This window comes from Haliotis rufescens, unplaced genomic scaffold (assembly GCF_023055435.1).
Source record: "Haliotis rufescens isolate VD_foot unplaced genomic scaffold, xgHalRufe1.0.p SCAF_6, whole genome shotgun sequence".
In the NCBI taxonomy this organism is placed as follows: domain Eukaryota; kingdom Metazoa; phylum Mollusca; class Gastropoda; order Lepetellida; family Haliotidae; genus Haliotis; species Haliotis rufescens.
In genome coordinates this window covers 18843408-18866250 of record NW_025964334.1, presented here as the reverse complement: position 1 = coordinate 18866250, position 22843 = coordinate 18843408, and the positions used below count along the sequence as shown (strand labels likewise).

Here is a 22843-nt window from a genome sequence, read left to right as displayed (position 1 = left end):
TTAGCCACTTAGAAAGCAGTTTTCTTAAGCTTTGGGTACCAGTTTCAAAGTTGCGACTTCCATTCCAGACTATGCTTTTTAAAGTATTTTGAATCGGTCATACAGTCCGTAACAGTTGTTTTGTGTTAAACTTAGAGGTTGCATGATTAGAAAACATATTCCGACAACAATGTAACATAACAATATGAATAGTTATTTTATATTTTCATAACGTGTTTGAATCCTTATCTATCGTGAAGTTGTCCAATTTTCGATCACGAACGTTGATACTACTAAATTTCTTTTATCCGACATACTCGTTTATCCGACATAATCATATGCAACTATCGATGTCGGATTAACGGGACTTGACTGTATGAAAGTATCAAAGTGTGAAGCAATGTACGTGTGAGCAGTCAGGATGACGAAACTGTTCTTAACTGTTGTGTTTTCTTGCATACCCTCGACCTTTAAAGTTAATTTTGCAAATGCAGGTGAGCTTCAGGGTCTCTTAACATTATTCTTGTTACTCATACGAAATATTGATATTTTACCAAATATATACAATCAAAATCGAAAACAATTAAACTTTTATTAAAAATAGTACGTGCACAAAAATAATACATATCGTTGTATACAAAGATTGATTTCAACAAATAATGGACCCCTGAAGATCCGGGGTAGAATAGGTCTTCAGCAAACCATGCTTGCCGTAAAAGGCCACTATGCTTTTCGTAAAAGGCGAGTAACGGGACGGGTGGTCAGGCTCGCTGACTTGGTTGATGCAGGTCATCGATCCCAATTGCGTGGATCGATGTTCATGATGTCACTCACTGGATTGTCTGGTCCAGACTCGATTATTTACAGACCGCCGTCATACAGCTGGAATATTGCTGAGTGCAGCGTTTAACAACAACAAACCAAACCAAACCAACAAATAATGAGATAATTTGTTTATAGATATGCAGAACCACCAGTCTCAGATACGATGTAAGATTGTTTAAGTAATATTTCTAGTCACTGTGTTAAGGGTCAAAGGGTTGCCATCAGCAGAGTTCGCTCCCTTACACCTTAACTTCCGGTAGACGTTTTTACAAAGGTCAAGGAAACACACCCGGAATCGCTTGTTGAAGATTCCGTACAGCACTGGATTAAGTAGAGGACTCAGAAACAGCAAAGACAGCGACACAGAGTGTCGCATCTCGTCCTGATCTTCCGCGTTGATAATCACATCATACAGGACACGACCCTGAAACAAGACATTATACACTGGATGATTGTCCGGTCAAAAAGCCTCTATGTAGATTTTGTAAGTAATGAAAGTAATAATAACTTCTTGTTTCGCCGGTTGAATCTCATGACGCTGCATTATCATTTACCCGGTGTATGGATCATTGTTCTCATACATTTCATTCTCAGCTCCCTGGGTAGTATGCAACCGAAACTGTTGTTTCAGGACCTGTTCAATGTATAGCCACATTACCATCTCAACCTACCGTCCTTCCGTGTGCCCATCCACTGCTTGGTGAGGCATAGATTGTTTGTTGAATATTGATGACGAAGTAAGTTATTTTAAGAATTTAAAATAGATACTTTAAATGAGAGTCAGGAAGTGGGTTGATATATGAGCCAATTGTTTCTTAGGCTTGCAGGTTTGGGACTTCTGACATGGTCAAATACACGAATATGTATAAAATGAGTGAAATAAAAGTCCATAATAAGTTTTACCAAATTTTTGTTTCCTAGGAAATATGTTTGGATCGAAGATTTGCTCATGTTCATAAATAGTCCCAGAAATATAATCTTTTTTAGATGCATATAATACATTTTTTATCGACATGGAGCCCAAAAACAATGCTTTTTAAGCTTCGACAATCTAGACTTGTCCAATCATTCCAGACTTTTTAATTTATTCTCTAGGGTCTGGGAGACAGACTATCAAGCTGCTAACTACGATATTAATCACCAATCGCTCACTTAACGATCTTTGGGGGGGGGATTGAATGAATGGACTTCTGATGAAATGAGAACGGCGGTTTTACTAATTTCCTGGTCTAACCTCGTGCTTCACAGGTCTATATGTTGACACTTGTTTTGTTGACGATGATTTCTTTGGAAACTGAATGAATGCAATTGTATAAATTCAGATGAAATATATACAACGGTTTTACTAATTTTCTGGTCTAATCTCGTGCTTAACAGGTCTATATGATGACACTTGTTGTTTTGTTGACGATGATTTCTTTGGAAACTGAATGGATGGACTTGTACACATTCTGATGAAATGAGTACAACGGTTTTACTAATTTCCTGGTCTAACCTCGTGCTTTAACATTTTTGAAATGAAGTGTTGGGTGATTATGTCTACGGCCATTGTATGTATACTACTCAAAAGAAGTTAAAGAACACCCGGGTGTTCTTTCTTATCCTTTGAGTTGCATACCATCTGTGAAACAATTACCCCATGTAACAATTTTTGTTGTTGTTGTAAGTATTGACAGGAAATGACTAAAATAAAGTAATAATAATAACAGATCACATTTATACCCCTGTCAATTGTTTTATCAGATTCTTTGGAAGTATACAACGAAAACGTTTTGTGGTCACATTAGCATGTTATCCTCTCGGGTACCCATTCTCTGCTGAGTTAACGTTATGTTATTGCGTTCAAACAGGGTTTCGAGACAATTGTTGAACAACAAGAGAATATTAGACTAAATTCACGTAGCCTGAAAAAGAAACTGGTTAAGATCTTACCAAAAATGGTCCATAACAGAGACAGAAGAACAGCGACACGACGATGCAGACGGTAGCAAAGGCTGTGCGACGTTGACGAACATGGGTTTGTGTTTGATAGCCCGTTACATCACCAGACTGAACTTGAGCTCTCTTCCGTAGCTTCATATGAAAAAGGGCAAGACATTTTCATCTTTTGTTTCTTTGTTTGTTTGTTTGTTTGTTTGTTTCTTTGTTTGTTTGTTGCATCCAGACCAGTGATTGAAATCAAGAGCAACATCTCAGGCAAAAAGTCATCGAGTCCGACCACCCGATCCATAAGTGGCATTCTCGCACGAATCTCCATAGGGGAAACTCCAGTGTTAGAAACGCTACTCTACTAACATTACTCCACTGCTATAGTCTACTAACATACACATTTTTTTATCTAGCGGCGTTGGAGTAGTATTGTGGTTAAAGCGTTCGCTCTTCACGCAGAAGACCCGGGTTCGATTCCCCACATGTGTAAAAAGTGTGAGGCCCATTTCCGGCGTCCCCCGCGACGTGCTATCAGTGGAATATTGCTAAAAGCTGCATAAAGCTCACTCGTTTGATTCATTTTTGTTTCAGACGTCAAGAATAACAGTGTACAGATCTTTTACAAATACATCAGCAAGTGAGCCTTTCCCTTGAGAATTGATTGATTTAGTATGAAAGGGTGCGGCGATACACAACTACTTGTTTCAGTATACACACATTGTGTTTGCCACTCCCACATACACTGAATTACCCCAATGCCCCGTTGTCTATCAGGAAATGGATTTTCAGTAACCCGGAGGGGATTTCATTTTCAAGTCCGGAAATACGATAATAAAAGCTACAAAAACATGCCCATAATAATTAATTCCGACTATATCATAAGCATGTGGCACACGTCATAAACGCATGCAATGGAAAGTCAATTGTTCACCTGAAAAAACAACAACGGGAATATATGGTCAAATAAAAGGGAATTGCACAGGACATCATTTCTGTCACTGATGCTTTAAATGTGCACCACAAGTGCACCACATGCATGTCTATGTAAAGGCTTAACTGAAGCCTTGAATGCTGTAGCCTTGATCGAACAATGACGTTCTTAAAATTATTTGAAATTTTCTTAGAATATTACATTCTGATTGAAGTCTTTGGTAATATGTTCGCATACTGCATTCTGATTAAAATGTCTGACATCTTTTTAGATTATCGCATTCTGATTGAAATCTTTGATAACTTTTTAGAATACTGCATTCTGATTGGTCCGCCAGCAGCACCGAATTAACGTTAGACCATGATGTTGCTGACGACCGCATTACTGCGAAAGAACAGTTAGTTTCCGCCAGGCTGGCAATTTCAAATACCGATCTTACTTTATTAACGTTGCTAAATAACGTGTTACGGTTCCTAAATTATTCACTGCAAGTGTGGCAATATATATTATCATCCAACTGGCTCCCACAGGAGATATCGCTTGGATGAGATCAAGCGATATCTACACTGTAGATATCGCTGCAAGGAAATTGCATCACAATGCTTTGCAGACCATTGTGACGTCATTGGTTACCATATCGTCACAATCAAATGACATCACTAATGGCCCTGCTACTGAAGCTGTGAGCAGTACTTTTTACACTTAAGACACTGCTTATTACTGTCTACAAACTGAAAAAGTTGGAAGAATGATGTTGGATGATAAATAAAATCTCACCCTCGTGTCTTTTGATATCAAATATATCAACACTCGTTGATAAAAGTGGAAAAAAAATCCTCGGCAAGTCTCGGAGTTTTCCCACTTTTATCAACTCGTGTTGATATATTTAATATCAAAAGACACGAGGGTGAGATTGTCTATTTTTGAAATTCTGTTGCAGCAACATGGTTGACTTTTGGCGCTATTCCATCACGTACTGTGACGTCACAATGCGTAGACCTCTCTTGTGTAGTTTATGACGTCATGATGGGTATACTTTAGAACAAAACAGTACGAAGGTTGTTTCATTTTCTCAAGGGATGTCAGTTTGAAAATTGCAGGATATTTGCCTGTGTGATTTTCTTGTGTTCCATTGTGTTTCAATATTATGGTAAAAACAACTAACATTACTCCACTGCTATAGTCTACTAACATACACATTTTTTTTATCTATGGGCGTTGGAGTAGTATTTGGGTTAAAGCGTTCGCTCTTCACGCAGAAGACCCGGGTTCGATTCCCCACATGGGTAAAAAGTGTGAGGCCCATTTCCGGCGTCCCGCGCGACGTGCTATCACTGGAATATCGCTAAAAGGTGCATAAAGCTCACTCGTTTGATTCATTTTTGTTTCAGACGTCAAGAATAACAGTGTACAGATCTTTTACAAATACATCAGCAAGTGAGCCTTTCCCTTGAGAATTGATTGATTTAGTATGAAAGGGTGCGGCGATACACAACTACTTGTTTCAGTATACACACATTGTGTTTGCCACTCCCACATACACTGAATTACCCCAATGCCCCGTTGTCTATCAGGAAATGGATTTTCAGTAACCCGGAGGGGATTTCATTTTCAAGTCCGGAAATACGATAATAAAAGCTACAAAAACATGCCCATAATAATTAATTCTGACTATATCATAAGCATGTGGCACACGTCATAAACGCATGCAATGGAAAGTCAATTGTTCACCTGAAAAAACAACAACGGGAATATATGGTCAAATAAAAGGGAATTGCACAGGACATCATTTCTGTCACTGATGCTTCAAATGTGCACCACAAGTGCACCACATGCATGTCTATGTAAAGGCTTAACTGAAGCCTTGAATGCTGTAGCCTTGATCGAACAATGACGTTCTTAAAATTATTTGAAATTTTCTTAGAATATTACATTCTGATTGAAGTCTTTGGTAATATGTTCGCATACTGCATTCTGATTAAAATGTCTGACATCTTTTAAGATTATCGCATTCTGATTGAAATCTTTGATAACTTTTTAGAATACTGCATTCTGATTGGTCCGCCAGCAGCACCGAATTAACGTTAGACCATGATGTTGCTGACGACCGCATTACTGCGAAAGAACAGTTAGTTTCCGCCAGGCTGGCAATTTCAAATACCGATCTTACTTTATTAACGTTGCTAAATAACGTGTTACGGTTCCTAAATTATTCACTGCAAGTGTGGCAATATATATTATCATCCAACTGGCTCCCACAGGAGATATCGCTTGGATGAGATCAAGCGATATCTACACTGTAGATATCGCTGCAATGAAATTGCATCACAATGCTTTGCAGACCATTGTGACGTCATTGGTTACCATATCGTCACAATCAAATGACATCACTAATGGCCCTGCTACTGAAGCTGTGAGCAGTACTTTTTACACTTAAGACACTGCTTATTACTGTCTACAAACTGAAAAAGTTGGAAGAATGATGTTGGATGATAAATAAAATCTCACCCTCGTGTCTTTTGATATCAAATATATCAACACTCGTTGATAAAAGTGGAAAAAAAATCCTCGGCAAGTCTCGGAGTTTTCCCACTTTTATCAACTCGTGTTGATATATTTAATATCAAAAGACACGAGGGTGAGATTGTCTATTTTTGAAATTCTGTTGCAGCAACATGGTTGACTTTTGGCGCTATTCCATCACGTACTGTGACGTCACAATGCGTAGACCTCTCTTGTGTATTTTATGACGTCATGATGGGTATACTTTAGAACAAAACAGTACGAAGGTTGTTTCATTTTCTCAAGGGATGTCAGTTTGAAAATTGCAGGATATTTGCCTGTGTGATTTTCTTGTATTCCATTGTGTTTCAATATTATGGTAAAAACAACTAACATTACTCCACTGCTATAGTCTACTAACATACACATTTTTTTTATCTATGGGCGTTGGAGTAGTATTTGGGTTAAAGCGTTCGCTCTTCACGCAGAAGACCCGGGTTCGATTCCCCACATGGGTAAAAAGTGTGAGGCCCATTTCCGGCGTCCCGCGCGACGTGCTATCACTGGAATATCGCTAAAAGGTGCATAAAGCTCACTCGTTTGATTCATTTTTGTTTCAGACGTCAAGAATAACAGTGTACAGATCTTTTACAAATACATCAGCAAGTGAGCCTTTCCCTTGAGAATTGATTGATTTAGTATGAAAGGGTGCGGCGATACACAACTACTTGTTTCAGTATACACACATTGTGTTTGCCACTCCCACATACACTGAATTACCCCAATGCCCCGTTGTCTATCAGGAAATGGATTTTCAGTAACCCGGAGGGGATTTCATTTTCAAGTCCGGAAATACGATAATAAAAGCTACAAAAACATGCCCATAATAATTAATTCTGACTATATCATAAGCATGTGGCACACGTCATAAACGCATGCAATGGAAAGTCAATTGTTCACCTGAAAAAACAACAACGGGAATATATGGTCAAATAAAAGGGAATTGCACAGGACATCATTTCTGTCACTGATGCTTCAAATGTGCACCACAAGTGCACCACATGCATGTCTATGTAAAGGCTTAACTGAAGCCTTGAATGCTGTAGCCTTGATCGAACAATGACGTTCTTAAAATTATTTGAAATTTTCTTAGAATATTACATTCTGATTGAAGTCTTTGGTAATATGTTCGCATACTGCATTCTGATTAAAATGTCTGACATCTTTTTAGATTATCGCATTCTGATTGAAATCTTTGATAACTTTTTAGAATACTGCATTCTGATTGGTCCGCCAGCAGCACCGAATTAACGTTAGACCATGATGTTGCTGACGACCGCATTACTGCGAAAGAACAGTTAGTTTCCGCCAGGCTGGCAATTTCAAATACCGATCTTACTTTATTAACGTTGCTAAATAACGTGTTACGGTTCCTAAATTATTCACTGCAAGTGTGGCAATATATATTATCATCCAACTGGCTCCCACAGGAGATATCGCTTGGATGAGATCAAGCGATATCTACACTGTAGATATCGCTGCAATGAAATTGCATCACAATGCTTTGCAGACCATTGTGACGTCATTGGTTACCATATCGTCACAATCAAATGACATCACTAATGGCCCTGCTACTGAAGCTGTGAGCAGTACTTTTTACACTTAAGACACTGCTTATTACTGTCTACAAACTGAAAAAGTTGGAAGAATGATGTTGGATGATAAATAAAATCTCACCCTCGTGTCTTTTGATATCAAATATATCAACACTCGTTGATAAAAGTGGAAAAAAAATCCTCGGCAAGTCTCGGAGTTTTCCCACTTTTATCAACTCGTGTTGATATATTTAATATCAAAAGACACGAGGGTGAGATTGTCTATTTTTGAAATTCTGTTGCAGCAACATGGTTGACTTTTGGCGCTATTCCATCACGTACTGTGACGTCACAATGCGTAGACCTCTCTTGTGTATTTTATGACGTCATGATGGGTATACTTTAGAACAAAACAGTACGAAGGTTGTTTCATTTTCTCAAGGGATGTCAGTTTGAAAATTGCAGGATATTTGCCTGTGTGATTTTCTTGTATTCCATTGTGTTTCAATATTATGGTAAAAACAACTAACATTACTCCACTGCTATAGTCTACTAACATACACATTTTTTTTATCTATGGGCGTTGGAGTAGTATTTGGGTTAAAGCGTTCGCTCTTCACGCAGAAGACCCGGGTTCGATTCCCCACATGGGTAAAAAGTGTGAGGCCCATTTCCGGCGTCCCGCGCGACGTGCTATCACTGGAATATCGCTAAAAGGTGCATAAAGCTCACTCGTTTGATTCATTTTTGTTTCAGACGTCAAGAATAACAGTGTACAGATCTTTTACAAATACATCAGCAAGTGAGCCTTTCCCTTGAGAATTGATTGATTTAGTATGAAAGGGTGCGGCGATACACAACTACTTGTTTCAGTATACACACATTGTGTTTGCCACTCCCACATACACTGAATTACCCCAATGCCCCGTTGTCTATCAGGAAATGGATTTTCAGTAACCCGGAGGGGATTTCATTTTCAAGTCCGGAAATACGATAATAAAAGCTACAAAAACATGCCCATAATAATTAATTCTGACTATATCATAAGCATGTGGCACACGTCATAAACGCATGCAATGGAAAGTCAATTGTTCACCTGAAAAAACAACAACGGGAATATATGGTCAAATAAAAGGGAATTGCACAGGACATCATTTCTGTCACTGATGCTTCAAATGTGCACCACAAGTGCACCACATGCATGTCTATGTAAAGGCTTAACTGAAGCCTTGAATGCTGTAGCCTTGATCGAACAATGACGTTCTTAAAATTATTTGAAATTTTCTTAGAATATTACATTCTGATTGAAGTCTTTGGTAATATGTTCGCATACTGCATTCTGATTAAAATGTCTGACATCTTTTTAGATTATCGCATTCTGATTGAAATCTTTGATAACTTTTTAGAATACTGCATTCTGATTGGTCCGCCAGCAGCACCGAATTAACGTTAGACCATGATGTTGCTGACGACCGCATTACTGCGAAAGAACAGTTAGTTTCCGCCAGGCTGGCAATTTCAAATACCGATCTTACTTTATTAACGTTGCTAAATAACGTGTTACGGTTCCTAAATTATTCACTGCAAGTGTGGCAATATATATTATCATCCAACTGGCTCCCACAGGAGATATCGCTTGGATGAGATCAAGCGATATCTACACTGTAGATATCGCTGCAATGAAATTGCATCACAATGCTTTGCAGACCATTCTGACGTCATTGGTTACCATATCGTCACAATCAAATGACATCACTAATGGCCCTGCTACTGAAGCTGTGAGCAGTACTTTTTACACTTAAGACACTGCTTATTACTGTCTACAAACTGAAAAAGTTGGAAGAATGATGTTGGATGATAAATAAAATCTCACCCTCGTGTCTTTTGATATCAAATATATCAACACTCGTTGATAAAAGTGGAAAAAAAATCCTCGGCAAGTCTCGGAGTTTTCCCACTTTTATCAACTCGTGTTGATATATTTGATATCAAAAGACACGAGGGTGAGATTGTCTATTTTTGAAATTCTGTTGCAGCAACATGGTTGACTTTTGGCGCTATTCCATCACGTACTGTGACGTCACAATGCGTAGACCTCTCTTGTGTAGTTTATGACGTCATGATGGGTATACTTTAGAACAAAACAGTACGAAGGTTGTTTCATTTTCTCAAGGGATGTCAGTTTGAAAATTGCAGGATATTTGCCTGTGTGATTTTCTTGTGTTCCATTGTGTTTCAATATTATGGTAAAAACAAGGTCGGGGTAGATGAAAGCCAAGATATATGCCGATTAAAATCGATCTCCACTGATCCCTGAATTTCCCCGTTGAACATACTGAAAATAGTAATAGGCTCAACCGATGCCACATCACTAATCACTTCTTTTGGCATGGTATCATGGTGTTTTCAATTTTGAGGTATCCAATTTTGTTTGATACCTGTAAATGTTTCAAATTTAAACATCACGCTATTGCTTTCGTTTGCGGGTGAAATTTTACAGGTTTCGAATCTGCTTTCGAAACCTCTACACTGAAAACTCACTTGGTTATCTCCTACTTGACCTACATCCAATTATGCAATTAATGTTATCAAATGTGGAACATATGTTTGCTGAAATATATAAAGTTCAACCATTTCAGACGAACATGTTACTGTAACCGTAAAGTTGGTATATAATGCTCCGAAAATCGCAATGGGAACAAAAAGAGAGCCATCGAACGATACCCAAAGGCTTAAAGATCATAAGTAACACGTGACCGAAGTACTTTCCCTTTCTGTACACGACACAAATGTTATATGTACTATTTAGAAAGACACAGAGTTATATTCACACTATAATGTAAGCCTCGGTGGGGTATTAAGCAGCGCATGGAATAAGCGGTCGATGACTGCCTCGAAGGGCAGCACACAATGAAAATACAGATGATTTCGGTATGGACTATTAATGGCTCACCCAGATGTGACATTAAATAGTCTGCATGGTTCTTTCTATTTTAGAAGAAGACTACGGTTTTTTTTGGTTTTCGGCGAACATCAAACACATGATAATATCATCCTAGAGGTATAGTTTCTTTGGCTCCTAACCGCCTCCGTGGTCTAATGGTAGAGCGTCCGCCCGGAGAGCGGAAGGTCCGGGTTTCGATAAGGACTGGTCGGCTCGGCGTCAGTATATTGTGTCTGGGTGGGGTATTCATGTTAAACTGCGGCATGGTATCTCAGTGGGCTAGCACTATAATTCGGCATCAGTCCGGACTAGTACAAGCAGCCACACCTACACACACACACACACACACACACACACACACACACACACACACACACACACACACACGCACACGCACACGCACACGCACACGCACACACGTGCATGCACGTCGCTATATAAGTGCAATAATCTTGGACGCGACGTTAAACCCCATTTCACCTCACCTCACCTCTTTGGCTCCACAGTGTAGCCGGAATATTGCTTAACTGCTTGTGGTTACTTTTGTCCCTACCGATGTTATTAGCTGTAGCGGACCACGATTACGCTTCTGGTTTATGAGAAACCAAAGATCCTGTCACGACTAAGGAACGCAAGCCAGCCCAGCATGGAAGAGACATTCAAGTGTGTTTCAAGGATACAGATACCTCAAACATTGCGTCAATGGTGTGGCAGCTGACATTATCTTTACTGTGTACACCGGACAGGTGCGTTACTGTGGACACTGCGATCGTGTTAATAATAAACTTCAATGCTGGAATCGATAACGGATGTGCAACCGATTAGCTAATGCATGAAAGCACTCTGGACTAATTCTTCTGTGCATTTAGTCATCAAAATACACAGTGTTTCGGTCAATGAGTTGGCGTTTCCTACTTTCAATTATTTTGTTTTTATCGATATATTTCTAGAGGGTTTATCTGTAAGAGTCATGTGTGCTGAATGTGACAGGTGTCCACATGGTGCCACATACAAGGTCACACAGCAAGGGACGTGTACGTGTCATTATGCGTTATTATATATTATACATCTCCATATGATGCCAATGCCGTATTACGTACATCACTTTAAGATATGTACGATAATTACTACCATCTGATAGTTAATCGGTAATCGAAATAATAAGTATCACTATAATTACTCGACATGCGATTAAATAAGTATCACTATAATTACTCGACATGCGATGTAATACGTATCACTATAATTACTCGACATGCGATGTAATACGTATCACAATAATTACTCGACGTGCGATGTAATACGTATCTCTATATTTACTCGACATGCGATGTAATACGTATCTCTATATTTACTCGACATGCGATGTAATACGTATCTCTATATTTACTCGACATGCGATGTAATACGTATCACAATAATTACGTATACTCGACGTGCGATGTAATACGTATCTCTATATTTACTCGACATGCGATGTAATACGTATCTCTATATTTACTCGACATGCGATGTAATACGTATCTCTATATTTACTCGACATGCGATGTAATACGTATCTCTATATTTACTCGACATGCGATGTAATACGTATCTCTATATTTACTCGACATGCGATGTAATACGTATCTCTATATTTACTCGACATGCGATGTAATACGTATCTCTATATTTACTCGACATGCGATGTAATACGTATCTCTATATTTACTCGACATGCGATGTAATACGTATCTCTATATTTACTCGACATGCGATGTAATACGTATCACTATATTTACTCGACATGCGATGTAATACGTATCTCTATATTTACTCGACATGCGATGTAATACGTACCACAATAATTACTCGACGTGCGATGTAATACGTATCTCTATATTTACTCGACATGCGATGTAATACGTATCACTATAGTTACTCGACGTGCGATGTAATACGTATCTCTATATTTACTCGACATGCGATGTAATACGTATCACTATATTTACTCGACATGCGATGTAATACGTATCTCTATATTTACTCGACATGCGATGTAATACGTACCACAATAATTACTCGACGTGCGATGTAATACGTATCTCTATATTTACTCGACATGCGATGTAATACGTATCACTATAGTTACTCGACGTGCGATGTAATACGTATCTCTATATTTACTCGACATGCGATGTAATACGTATCACTATATTTACTCGACATGCGATGTAATACGTACCACAATAATTACTCGACGTGCGATGTAATATCACTATATTGAATCGACATGCGATGTTATCAGTATCACTATACTGACTCGATATGCGATGAATAGGTATCACTATAATTACTCGACATACGATGTAATAAATATCACTATACTGACTCGACATGCGATGTAATATGTATCACTATATTGACTCGACATGCGATTTAATACGTATGACTATAATTACTCGACATGCGATGTAATATGTATCACTGTTATTACTCGACATCGATGTAACAAGTATATTCCAAGCAACCTGGTCGTACGAGGTCGTACGAGGGGCCCTTATGGAGCGGGTGGTCATGTTCGGTGACTTGGTTGATAGCATTGGACGTTGCTCATAATATCAATCACTGGTTTGTCTGTTGCTCATTCGATTATTTATAGATCGGCGTGACATAGCAGGAATGACACTGAGTGCGACGTAAAACAATAAACAAGCATAAAAGCTAATGGAAAAATGGAGAACTCCTCAGCTGTATACTCATATATTTTTTTATAGGTATTGATTGACATCACATAAGCCATTCTTTACTGAAGAAATATCACAATTCATTTCATCTTCTCCGTCACATATTGATTGGATGCGATGTGATATTTAACTACATTAGGCCAAAGCCAGTACAAAACAGCTCTGTCATTGTGTAATTGACTGAAAACACTCTCCTGTTTGATGTCATCATTAAAGGTATAGTATTTATGACATGAATAAACAAAAGGAGTAAGTCGGTTTGAAGCCCTTGACAAGCGTATATCGCTAATGTCTTGGTGGTCTGCGGTGTATCGTGGAAAGGTCGGTGTTTGAGCGACAGAGTCAGTAAATGAAGGAGTGGGTGGAAAAAGGGGGTGTTGGATTCGTGGTGGGTGGTGGATAGGTGGTGGGTGGTGGATAGGTGGTTGGTGTTGGATTCGTGGTGGGTGGTGGGTAAACGTTCGTGGATAGGTGGTGGGTGGTGGATAGGTGATGGGTGGTGGATAGGTGATGGGTGGTGGATAGGTGGTGGGTGGTGGATAGGTGGCTGGTGGTGGATAGGTGGTGGGTGGTGGATAGGTGGCTGGTGGTGGGTGGATAGGTGGTGGGTGGTGGATAGGTGGTGGGTGGTGGATAGGTGATGGGTGGTGGATAGGTGGTGGGTGGTGGATAGGTGGCTGGTGGTGGATAGGTGGTGGGTGGTGGGTGGTGGATAGGTGGCTGGTGGTGGGTGGATAGGTGGTGGGTGGTGGATAGGTGGTGGGTGGTGGGTGGTGGATAGGTGGTGGGTGGTAGATAGGTGGTGGGTGGTGGATAGGTGGTGGATAGGTGGTGGGTGGTGGATAGGTGGTGGGTGGTGGATAGGTGGTGGGTGGTGGATAGGTGGTGGGTGGTGGATAGGTGGCTGGTGGTGGGTGGATAGGTGGTGGGTGGTGGATAGGTGGTGGGTGGTGGATAGGTGGTGGGTGGTGGATAGGTGGCTGGTGGTGGATGGATAGGTGGTGGGTGGTGGATAGGTGGTGGGTGGTGGATAGGTGGTGGGTGGTGGATAGGTGGTGGGTGGTGGATAGGTGGTGGGTGGTAGATAGGTGGTGGGTGGTGGATAGGTGGTGGGTGGTAGATAGGTGGTGGATAGGTGGTGGGTGGTGGATAGGTGGTGGGTGGTAGATAGGTGGTGTGTGGTGGATAGGTGGTGGGTGGTGGATAGGTGGTGGGTGGTAGATAGGTGGTGTGTGGTGGATAGGTGGTGGGTGGTGGATAGGTGGTGGGTGGTGGATAGGTGGTGGGTGGTAGATAGGTGGTGGGTGGTGGATAGGTGGTGGGTGGTGGATAGGTGGTGGGTGGTAGATAGGTGGTGGGTGGTGGATAGGTGGTGGGTGGTGGATAGGTGGTGGGTGGTAGATAGGTGGTGTGTGGTGGATAGGTGGTGGGTGGTGGGTAAACGTTCGTGGATAGGTGGTGGATAGGTGGTGGATGATGGATAGGTGGCTGGTGGAAAGGTGGTGGATAGGTGGGTGGTGGTGGGTGGTGGGTTGGTATTTTGTTGAGTGAGTAGTACAAAGGGAAGCCTGTTTGTCAAAACATTTGACTTTTCAACACTGATCAGCACCATCACACACTACGAACTGAGGGAAACATGGGGCATGTGTCACCACACGCGGTGACCATAGATCTCTATCATCAGGACAAGTTGTCAGTAATGAAAGCAAACGTCAACTGAAGCATACTGACAAAACAATGCTGGACTTCCTCATGGAAAACATCGATGCTAAATGTGAGGCGCGGGCATTTAGGAAAAGAGTAGACATCCCCAGGTGCACGAATTCTCCTCCTCGTCTTGACGATCTGTTTCTTGATGAATATAAATCGAAATGTCTGCTAGGATTGTCAAAATCAAAGGACTTTGGCCAAGACGTTTAGTTTAAGCTTCAGGTATATGAATGATCTTCAATAACCATCAAAAAGCCAAGACCCTTCAACTGATTGATCCACCTGAGCTAAAAATACTACAGTAAACTACGGTTATAACGATAACGCTTATAACGAACTGACGGATAAAACGAACTTACTTTTTTGTCCCGACTATGTGCTGTAGTTATGCTGTATATATGCATATAACGAACCACGGCTACAACGAACTAAAATATGTGGTCCCTTTGAGTTCGTTATAACCGTGGTTTCCTGTACATCGCCTAAAAATCAGTAAGTAAGTGAAAAACATACTCGATCGATTGATTGACCATGACGTGTGTTGAGAAAACAGAATGGCTGGACAGCACGCGGACTATAAGTTGGATTATTTGAAACCTCTTCAAAACATACTCATTCGCGTTAAACGCCATTGAAGTAGGCCAATGAAGAAAGGTCATGTTGATATAAGGTGAGTGAGTGAGTGCGTTGGGTTTAACGCCTCTTTTAACAGTATTCCAGTTATGTCACGGCGTTGTTGATATAAGGACGCCATTGACAAGAAATACTCATTAGTCGGAATCAGAACAATACGTGTCATTTCAGAGTTCTACAATCTCACCATACCTGTGTCATTATCAGCACAGAGATTGTGTGTTCGCGTCGCCAGGGCAACGGCGATGTTAACAAATTCCATCATATTGAAAGTGTCTTGTCACAGATCGCAAACATCCGGAACTAATTGCATTTTGGTTTCTTGTTGTTCCTGACATCAGTTTTGGTAACTGAGTCAGGGCCGAGAACACAATTCTCGATGTTCGCGAACATAATGGCATTTTTGTGTTCGGATAATCCGTTCAATGTAAGGCCTTTGCGAATAGTGCTTCCTAATTATTTTTTTTGAGGAAACAAATGTTCTGCTAATGGTATGTACTTTTAAACACCAAATCTAATCGCGGTAAAATAGGTGTTTATTGTCTTTGTGCACAGTTCGTGTTATTCGCTTGGCGTGCGGGAGCGGTACGTCGAGGCCTATGGTTAGTTGTCATATAATGTGTTTTGGGACGATAGCGTGTGCAAAATGAAAGACAGACTTACATGCGTTTATCAATTTAGGGCTGACAGGAAATTAGGGAGAATTGTGTCCTAACGTATGGGTGAGTGAGTTGGGTTTAACGCCGCTTTGAACACCGGAGTTATATCACGGCCGGTCAGCTTAATTGGGGAGGAAATCCCGTTTACGACTTTGGTGAACCCCTCAAGGATGGGGATGGTGCTGACAAGTCTACAAACATATTCGGGGCGAACTTTGTAAAGTCTGAAAATAAATATAACATAAGTGTAAGACATTTCCTCACACAATTCTCAACACCAACTTTCGAACTTACAAATTGATAATGACTACGATGAGTTTTTAGATTCGATAACAATTTATTATTATCTACAGCGGGGTAGATTCTGGGAACTTCAAGACTATACCCCTTGGGTAGATTCTGGGAAAGGGGTTTAATTCTGGGAGGTCCCAAAAATCTAGGGGGGTAGATATTGTCAGCTTACGTCGGGATTTGAATCCACAACCATGTGTCTCTGCCGAACAGAGTAACGGGGGGTGGGGGTGGGGTGGGGTGGGGGGGGGGTGGGGGGTGGGGGGTGGGGAGAGAGAGAGACAGACAATCAAATCTAACAGCGGACTGGTGGACAGTCAGCTGCAATATACTAAAACGTTAATCCAGTATTTCAATGCAGTATTCTAAAATGTTTTCAAAGATTTCATAGAGCTCCTAACGACTTGCTTAAACGTTGTTTGATCAGCGTTACAGCATTCATGACCTCAGTAAAACTCTCCCTAATATGTTTTATGGTGGATATGTGGCGGACATTTCCAAGTATGACGCATAAGCGGTATATTATTACTTGTACCATATGTTCCCGTGGTTTTTTCTAGTGAGCAACTGAGTAGGATAGGGACAAAATTATCAAATGGCGAGATTTGCCTCAAGGTATATATTATAACAGTGATGTCAAACCATCCAAATACGGTTATCAATTGTTTCTTTCCAATTTCAAAGAAGAGTATACAGTCTGGTCTCCTAGTAAAATGAACGATGAACTTAGTAAAAATGTTGAATTTCACTTCGTTCAAAATAATGGTATGCGTATGAGTCAAAATAATAGAGAATATTTTCGTTACAATTCAGTAATTCAGTCATGACGATTATTGAATCGCGTCATCGTTTTTGCATAGAAAAATACCTCTGTAGTATAGGTATTGTTGTATAAATCTGGCTCCATTCGAGTTGCGGCAGAACCCTATTGCCTATACTACTAATTGACCTGCCATTGCGTGTGTTTGTGACGGCTGCCATGGATTGGGCAGGATACGCCTAACCTTTCGCGAACACCTGGTGTCATCGCTATTTGATAGTGACACAAGCTTATGATATAGTCGGAATCGTATACAATGGGCTCTATATTTAGAGATTTCTTATGATTGCGGAAATGCTTTTGTCGTAGAAAGAGCATGCACGATTGTACCTCACATGCATATAAAAAGACACGTAAAAATAAACTGTATGAATATAACGACTTACCTGTTTTATAATTGACAAATTGAAGAACAAAACCACAATGATCGTCATAAGGCCTTCAACGCTGATCAGCCCTAATATCACCTTGTGAACGGATCCGCCTAAAGCCGGTGTGAAATCATAGCCACATATCTTATTTGATTCGTACATCCTGTAGGGGGTGTCCAGATGGAGAAACGGGAAAATAAGATGCAATGTCATATATATCAGAGTTCCAAGAAGTGCGAATTTGATAGACCGTGACGTGACCTTTGACCTGTGGTAGAGAGGCTTGACCAGAGCTAAATATCTGCATGACGTCATCACGGTGATCACACCGGCTGACCACATCACCATCGTCGTTGTCAGCCACCCCATCAGCCCACATACGAACGGTTTTTTTAGGATGGCTCCACAGGACAGCCACCCCATCAGGAACGTGAGGAGGTACAGACAGGTGGAGATGAGGTCGTTGACGACGAGGCTGGTGACGAGAAGTCTGTCCAAGGAGTCGGCGGTTCCCTTCATCTTCAGAAGAACGACCAGGGCGACGACGTTGAAGATAAACGTCGGGAACAGAATGAGTGGCAATTCAGCTTTTGAAAGGTCAAGGACACAGTCTTCCAACGTGATCGGGCTTGTCGTGGAAGTGTTGGTCGTTGTGGCTGTCGTTGCCATGATTACTCTAAGTTTGGTTCTTGTACATAAAATGGAACCATTTAAGGTGATTATTTATTACACCTTCAGAATTAGTGAATCTGAAAGGATAAAAAAATAAGGTTACAGCTTGAATAACGACACGTAGAGGGTTAACCTGCATTCAGACAGGTCATGAACACAGGTAGACGATATAACAAAACGATATTACATCCTTAAGAAAACAAGTAACACTCATAACTGCATTACAGCGTTATATGAGATTAGATTGATACAGTTATTACTCCTAGGGTTAGAAATAACTGATTTCATAAAAATCCATATGCACGAGTGCAATATCAATTCAGGCGAACCAGTGCATTGTTTCTGACATCGAGGCTGCATTGTTGACGTCATTCGAATCTTATTGTGACGTAAGGTCGGAATGACGTTAGGCTAGAAAATACGTCGTAGCTGAAGACTGTTGACGTCATCAGAAAATTGTGGTAAGACAATTCGTGTACCATCCTCGCTTTCGCACGGTAAATACGAGAATTCTGACACTCGTTTTGTAAAATTATCTCTATTAATAATTCTTGACAATATTCTTGACCAACGACCTGAAACCGTGGCCCCATTTACATTGTATTTACCTTAACCGCTGACCTATCCGACAAGCTACTCCTTGAGATCGAATGATAGCGACAGTTCTCTCATCACTCAGTGTAATCGCCATTTGTGACAATAAGCAACATCTGATGACTTCTACTGCAGAATCATGTTGAGAGAGAATTTCCCGATATAAGATGAAAATAGTTGCCGATGATTCATTATTTCGTCAGTTTCTACTGAAATACTTCATCTACTGAAATATCATCATCATCATCATCATCATCATCATCATCATCATCATCATCACCACCACAATCATCATCATCATCATCATCATCACCACCACCACCACCACCACCACCACCATCATCATCAAAAATAGGGGGAATTAATACAACGGTGCATATAACTAAGGGAGTTGTCATTTATTGTAGGGGCGTTGAGATTAAAGGGGTTGGTGTCATGAAAAACTGACAAAGCGAAAAAATGGGGTCAGCAAATTTTATTACAACTATAGAGGTGTCATACCAAAAAGACACATTTTTATTCGCAACATTTATTAATTTTAACATTATTTAGGGACTGGTCATTTATTATAGGTGTAGGGGGGTGGGGTGGGGTGTGGGGTGGTTGGGGGGGGGGGGGGGGTGTCATAATATAAATAGGGCGTTAGACAAATATAAAACAGTCAAAAGACCAATCTCACCCCCATGCTCAACCCCAGCATTTCAGATGAGGAGTCATTCCGTGAGAGAATGAACCTTTGCATGTGGCCTGGCGTCTGATCTACAATTTTTGCTGTACTTGGTGAGTGCAGTAGACATGTGTAGACACTCTAAGATGTTGATTAATAAACACATGCTCATGATATAGTCGGAATCATACAATGGACTCGGATATGAGTGTGGCAGGATTGTGCCGCTTTGACTTATAATATATCTGGATTGATAATCACATGAAATGTAACACATTTTGGCTGCCGCAGGTAGGAATCGTTAGCGCTGCCTAATGAGAGTGGGTGAGAAGGGCTCAACGCCGCCGTAATTGGACGGCGGGGGACACCAGGTGTCTTCACACATTATATCTATTGTTCCCATCTGTGCCCCCCCCCCCCCCCCCCCCCCCTCCTCCCTCAATATCAGTGACAAAAAAAAGTCAAAATAGCTGGATATGCTCACTTTTTCGCGAACACCTGGTATCGTCACTATTTGAAAGTGATTCATAAACACACGCTCATGATATAGTCGGAATCGTACAATCAAATCTGGTTTTTGCACAGATTTCTAAGGAATATGGAGAGGACGGGGTTTTACGCTTTCATTTACATACGTCTATAATCTGCGTCACGTTCCTCCCCATCTACAGATCAAAGCAACTCTTTACTGTTAACGTTCTCGCTCTCTCGTCCACTGTTTCATGGTCAGCCTCAATGGTCGAGTAGAGCGGAAGGTCCGTGGCTTGATGCCCTAGCCACGGCATACCAAACTGACCTGTGAAGATTCGGGTTAGAATTGGTCTTCAGCAACGCATGCTTGTCGTAGGCGGCTACTAACTGGTGATCAGGCTCGCTGACTTTATACATGTCATCATATCCCAATTGCTGCTTGTACTGGTCCGGACTAGTTCGATTTTACAGTGCTAGTCCACTGAGATAGCATGCCGCAGTTTAACATGAATACCCCACACATACAAAGCATACTGACTCCGAGGCAACCATTTCTTGTTTTAGCCCCTTAATGCCGAGCGCCAGGCAACGTAACAACAAGTACCATCTTTTAACGTCTCTTGGTATGACGCGGCCGCTCTACCACTAGATCACGAAGGCAGTCTACATCCATGTGGGGAACCGAACCCGGGTCGTCGGTGTGACGAGTGAACGCTTTCACCACTAGGCTACCCCAGCGCCCCCTTAGGGTTTAGCATCAGAACTGTCATAACCATACTAGTAGCCAGGTACCTTTCGACTTATTTTGGCATGGGCAAATCTGGGAATTGAACGCCGAATTCCGTGAAATCACTAACAAGGGACCCGTGAAGATCCGGGATAGAATAGGTCTTCAGCAACCCATACTTGCCGTAAAAGGCGACTAGGCTTGTCGTGAGAGGCAACTGACGGGATAGGGTGGTCAGGCTCGTTGACTTGGTTGATGCATGTCATCGATCCTAATTGCGTTGAACGATGCTCATGATGTCAATCACTGGTTCAGACTCGATTACTTACAGACCGCCGTCATAGAGTTTGAATATTGCTGAGTGAGGCGTTAAAAAACAAACAAACACTACCAAAGAGCCCAATTATGGAGATACCGTTAAGAGTGAGTAGGGAAGTGGAAAATGTTATTGTGGGGGAAGATTAGTGACCGATGGTTAGTTCTGAGATGAGAAGGTTGTGACGTAGGGACCCGGATGTTTAACCAACAGCAGACCTCAAGCTATAGCCAGCTTGGAAGCGCGCCCGCTCTCGCCTAGATTGCCAGCCTTCATTGAACAAGAAACATATTTTAAGTACCAGAGTTTTGGACCGAGACTGAAGTCTCTCATAGATAGTGACAAATTAGAGTGTGTTGGACTAGCAACACAAGACGTCACTAAAATATATCAAACAAAGATCTTGTGATTGCTAGGGGAACTACAGTAGCAGGTCCCCGGGTCCAAGGGTCCAAGGGTCCAAGGGTCCAAGGGTTCTCAAGTACTGACACTGTACCTCTCGAAAATCCCCATATCGTCAGGCACGAAGTACGAGGGATTACCATTTGTTTCCTTATTAGCCGGACCCTATCGTAATCAAGGTAACCTTGGAAAGAAGCAGACTCACTCACTTTTACGGCCGATCTGTTTCGACAGATAATCAAGACTGATATTTTTTGGCGTTGACGGTTTATATATATTACAACAGAAAAACAGTAACTCTCACCTTTCGACATCCGAACTTCAAACGGGTTTGATCAGGATCAGATTCCACACGCTTAATCCACCCTTCAGACCACACACCCAAATTTCCCAGCTTACAAGTAGACAGTGAGAAGTCTTTCCATCAATGCTAACCTGGCTTCACCAGTCATCAGTGACAACATTTCCTCCGTATGATATAAGGTACTCGTCATGATATTCATTAGTCCATAGCACGTTATTGATCTATATCCGGACAACAGTTAGGAGATAATGACTCCTTCTCCCATCGGAGCTAAAAGCTTCACGTCAAATAATGATTGTTTTCATTAGTGCATGCTAGTTGCATGCATGTGCATATTCCAGCTACATTACATGCTGACAGGTCTGCTTTAGGCTCAAGACTGAGAGATCGTGGGGTCTGTCTGGCCTGTGTGTACAGGATTTGTTAGCTTAGTTTGTTCGAAACTCTTGTATACTAACGGAAAAAAAGTAACTGTGTTTCATATGAAGTGGTGTAAATGTTATGGGGTTTTTGTTGGTTGTTTAACGCCGCACTCAGCAATATTCCAGCTATATGACGGCGGTCTGTAAAATAATCGAGTCTGGACCAGACAATCCAGTGATTGACATCATAAGCATCGATCCACGCACTTGGAATCGATGACATGCATCAACCAGGTCAGCGAGCCTGACCACCCGATCCCGTTAGTCGCCTTTTACGACAAGCATAGTCGCCTTTTACGGCAAGTATGGGTTGCTGAAGACCTATTCTACCCCGGAATCTTCACGGGTCGTAA

The 22843-nt window shown here is 41.2% G+C and overlaps 1 protein-coding gene across 1 annotated transcript; it reads right to left on the bottom strand.

Moving 5' to 3' along the window:
* Nucleotides 1-917: 917 nt before the first annotated feature.
* On the bottom strand, nucleotides 918-22212 carry LOC124111257 (cannabinoid receptor type 1A-like). Its single transcript, XM_048386390.1, has 4 exons — nucleotides 22069-22212; nucleotides 17931-18664; nucleotides 2737-2877; nucleotides 918-1228 (listed from the first exon to the last, which is right to left on the bottom strand). The coding sequence occupies exons 2-4, from the start codon at nucleotides 18582-18584 to the stop codon at nucleotides 980-982; spliced, it is 1044 nt and encodes a 347-aa protein (XP_048242347.1). The 5' UTR covers nucleotides 18585-18664; nucleotides 22069-22212; the 3' UTR covers nucleotides 918-979.
* Between the last annotated feature and the right edge of the window lie 631 nt (nucleotides 22213-22843).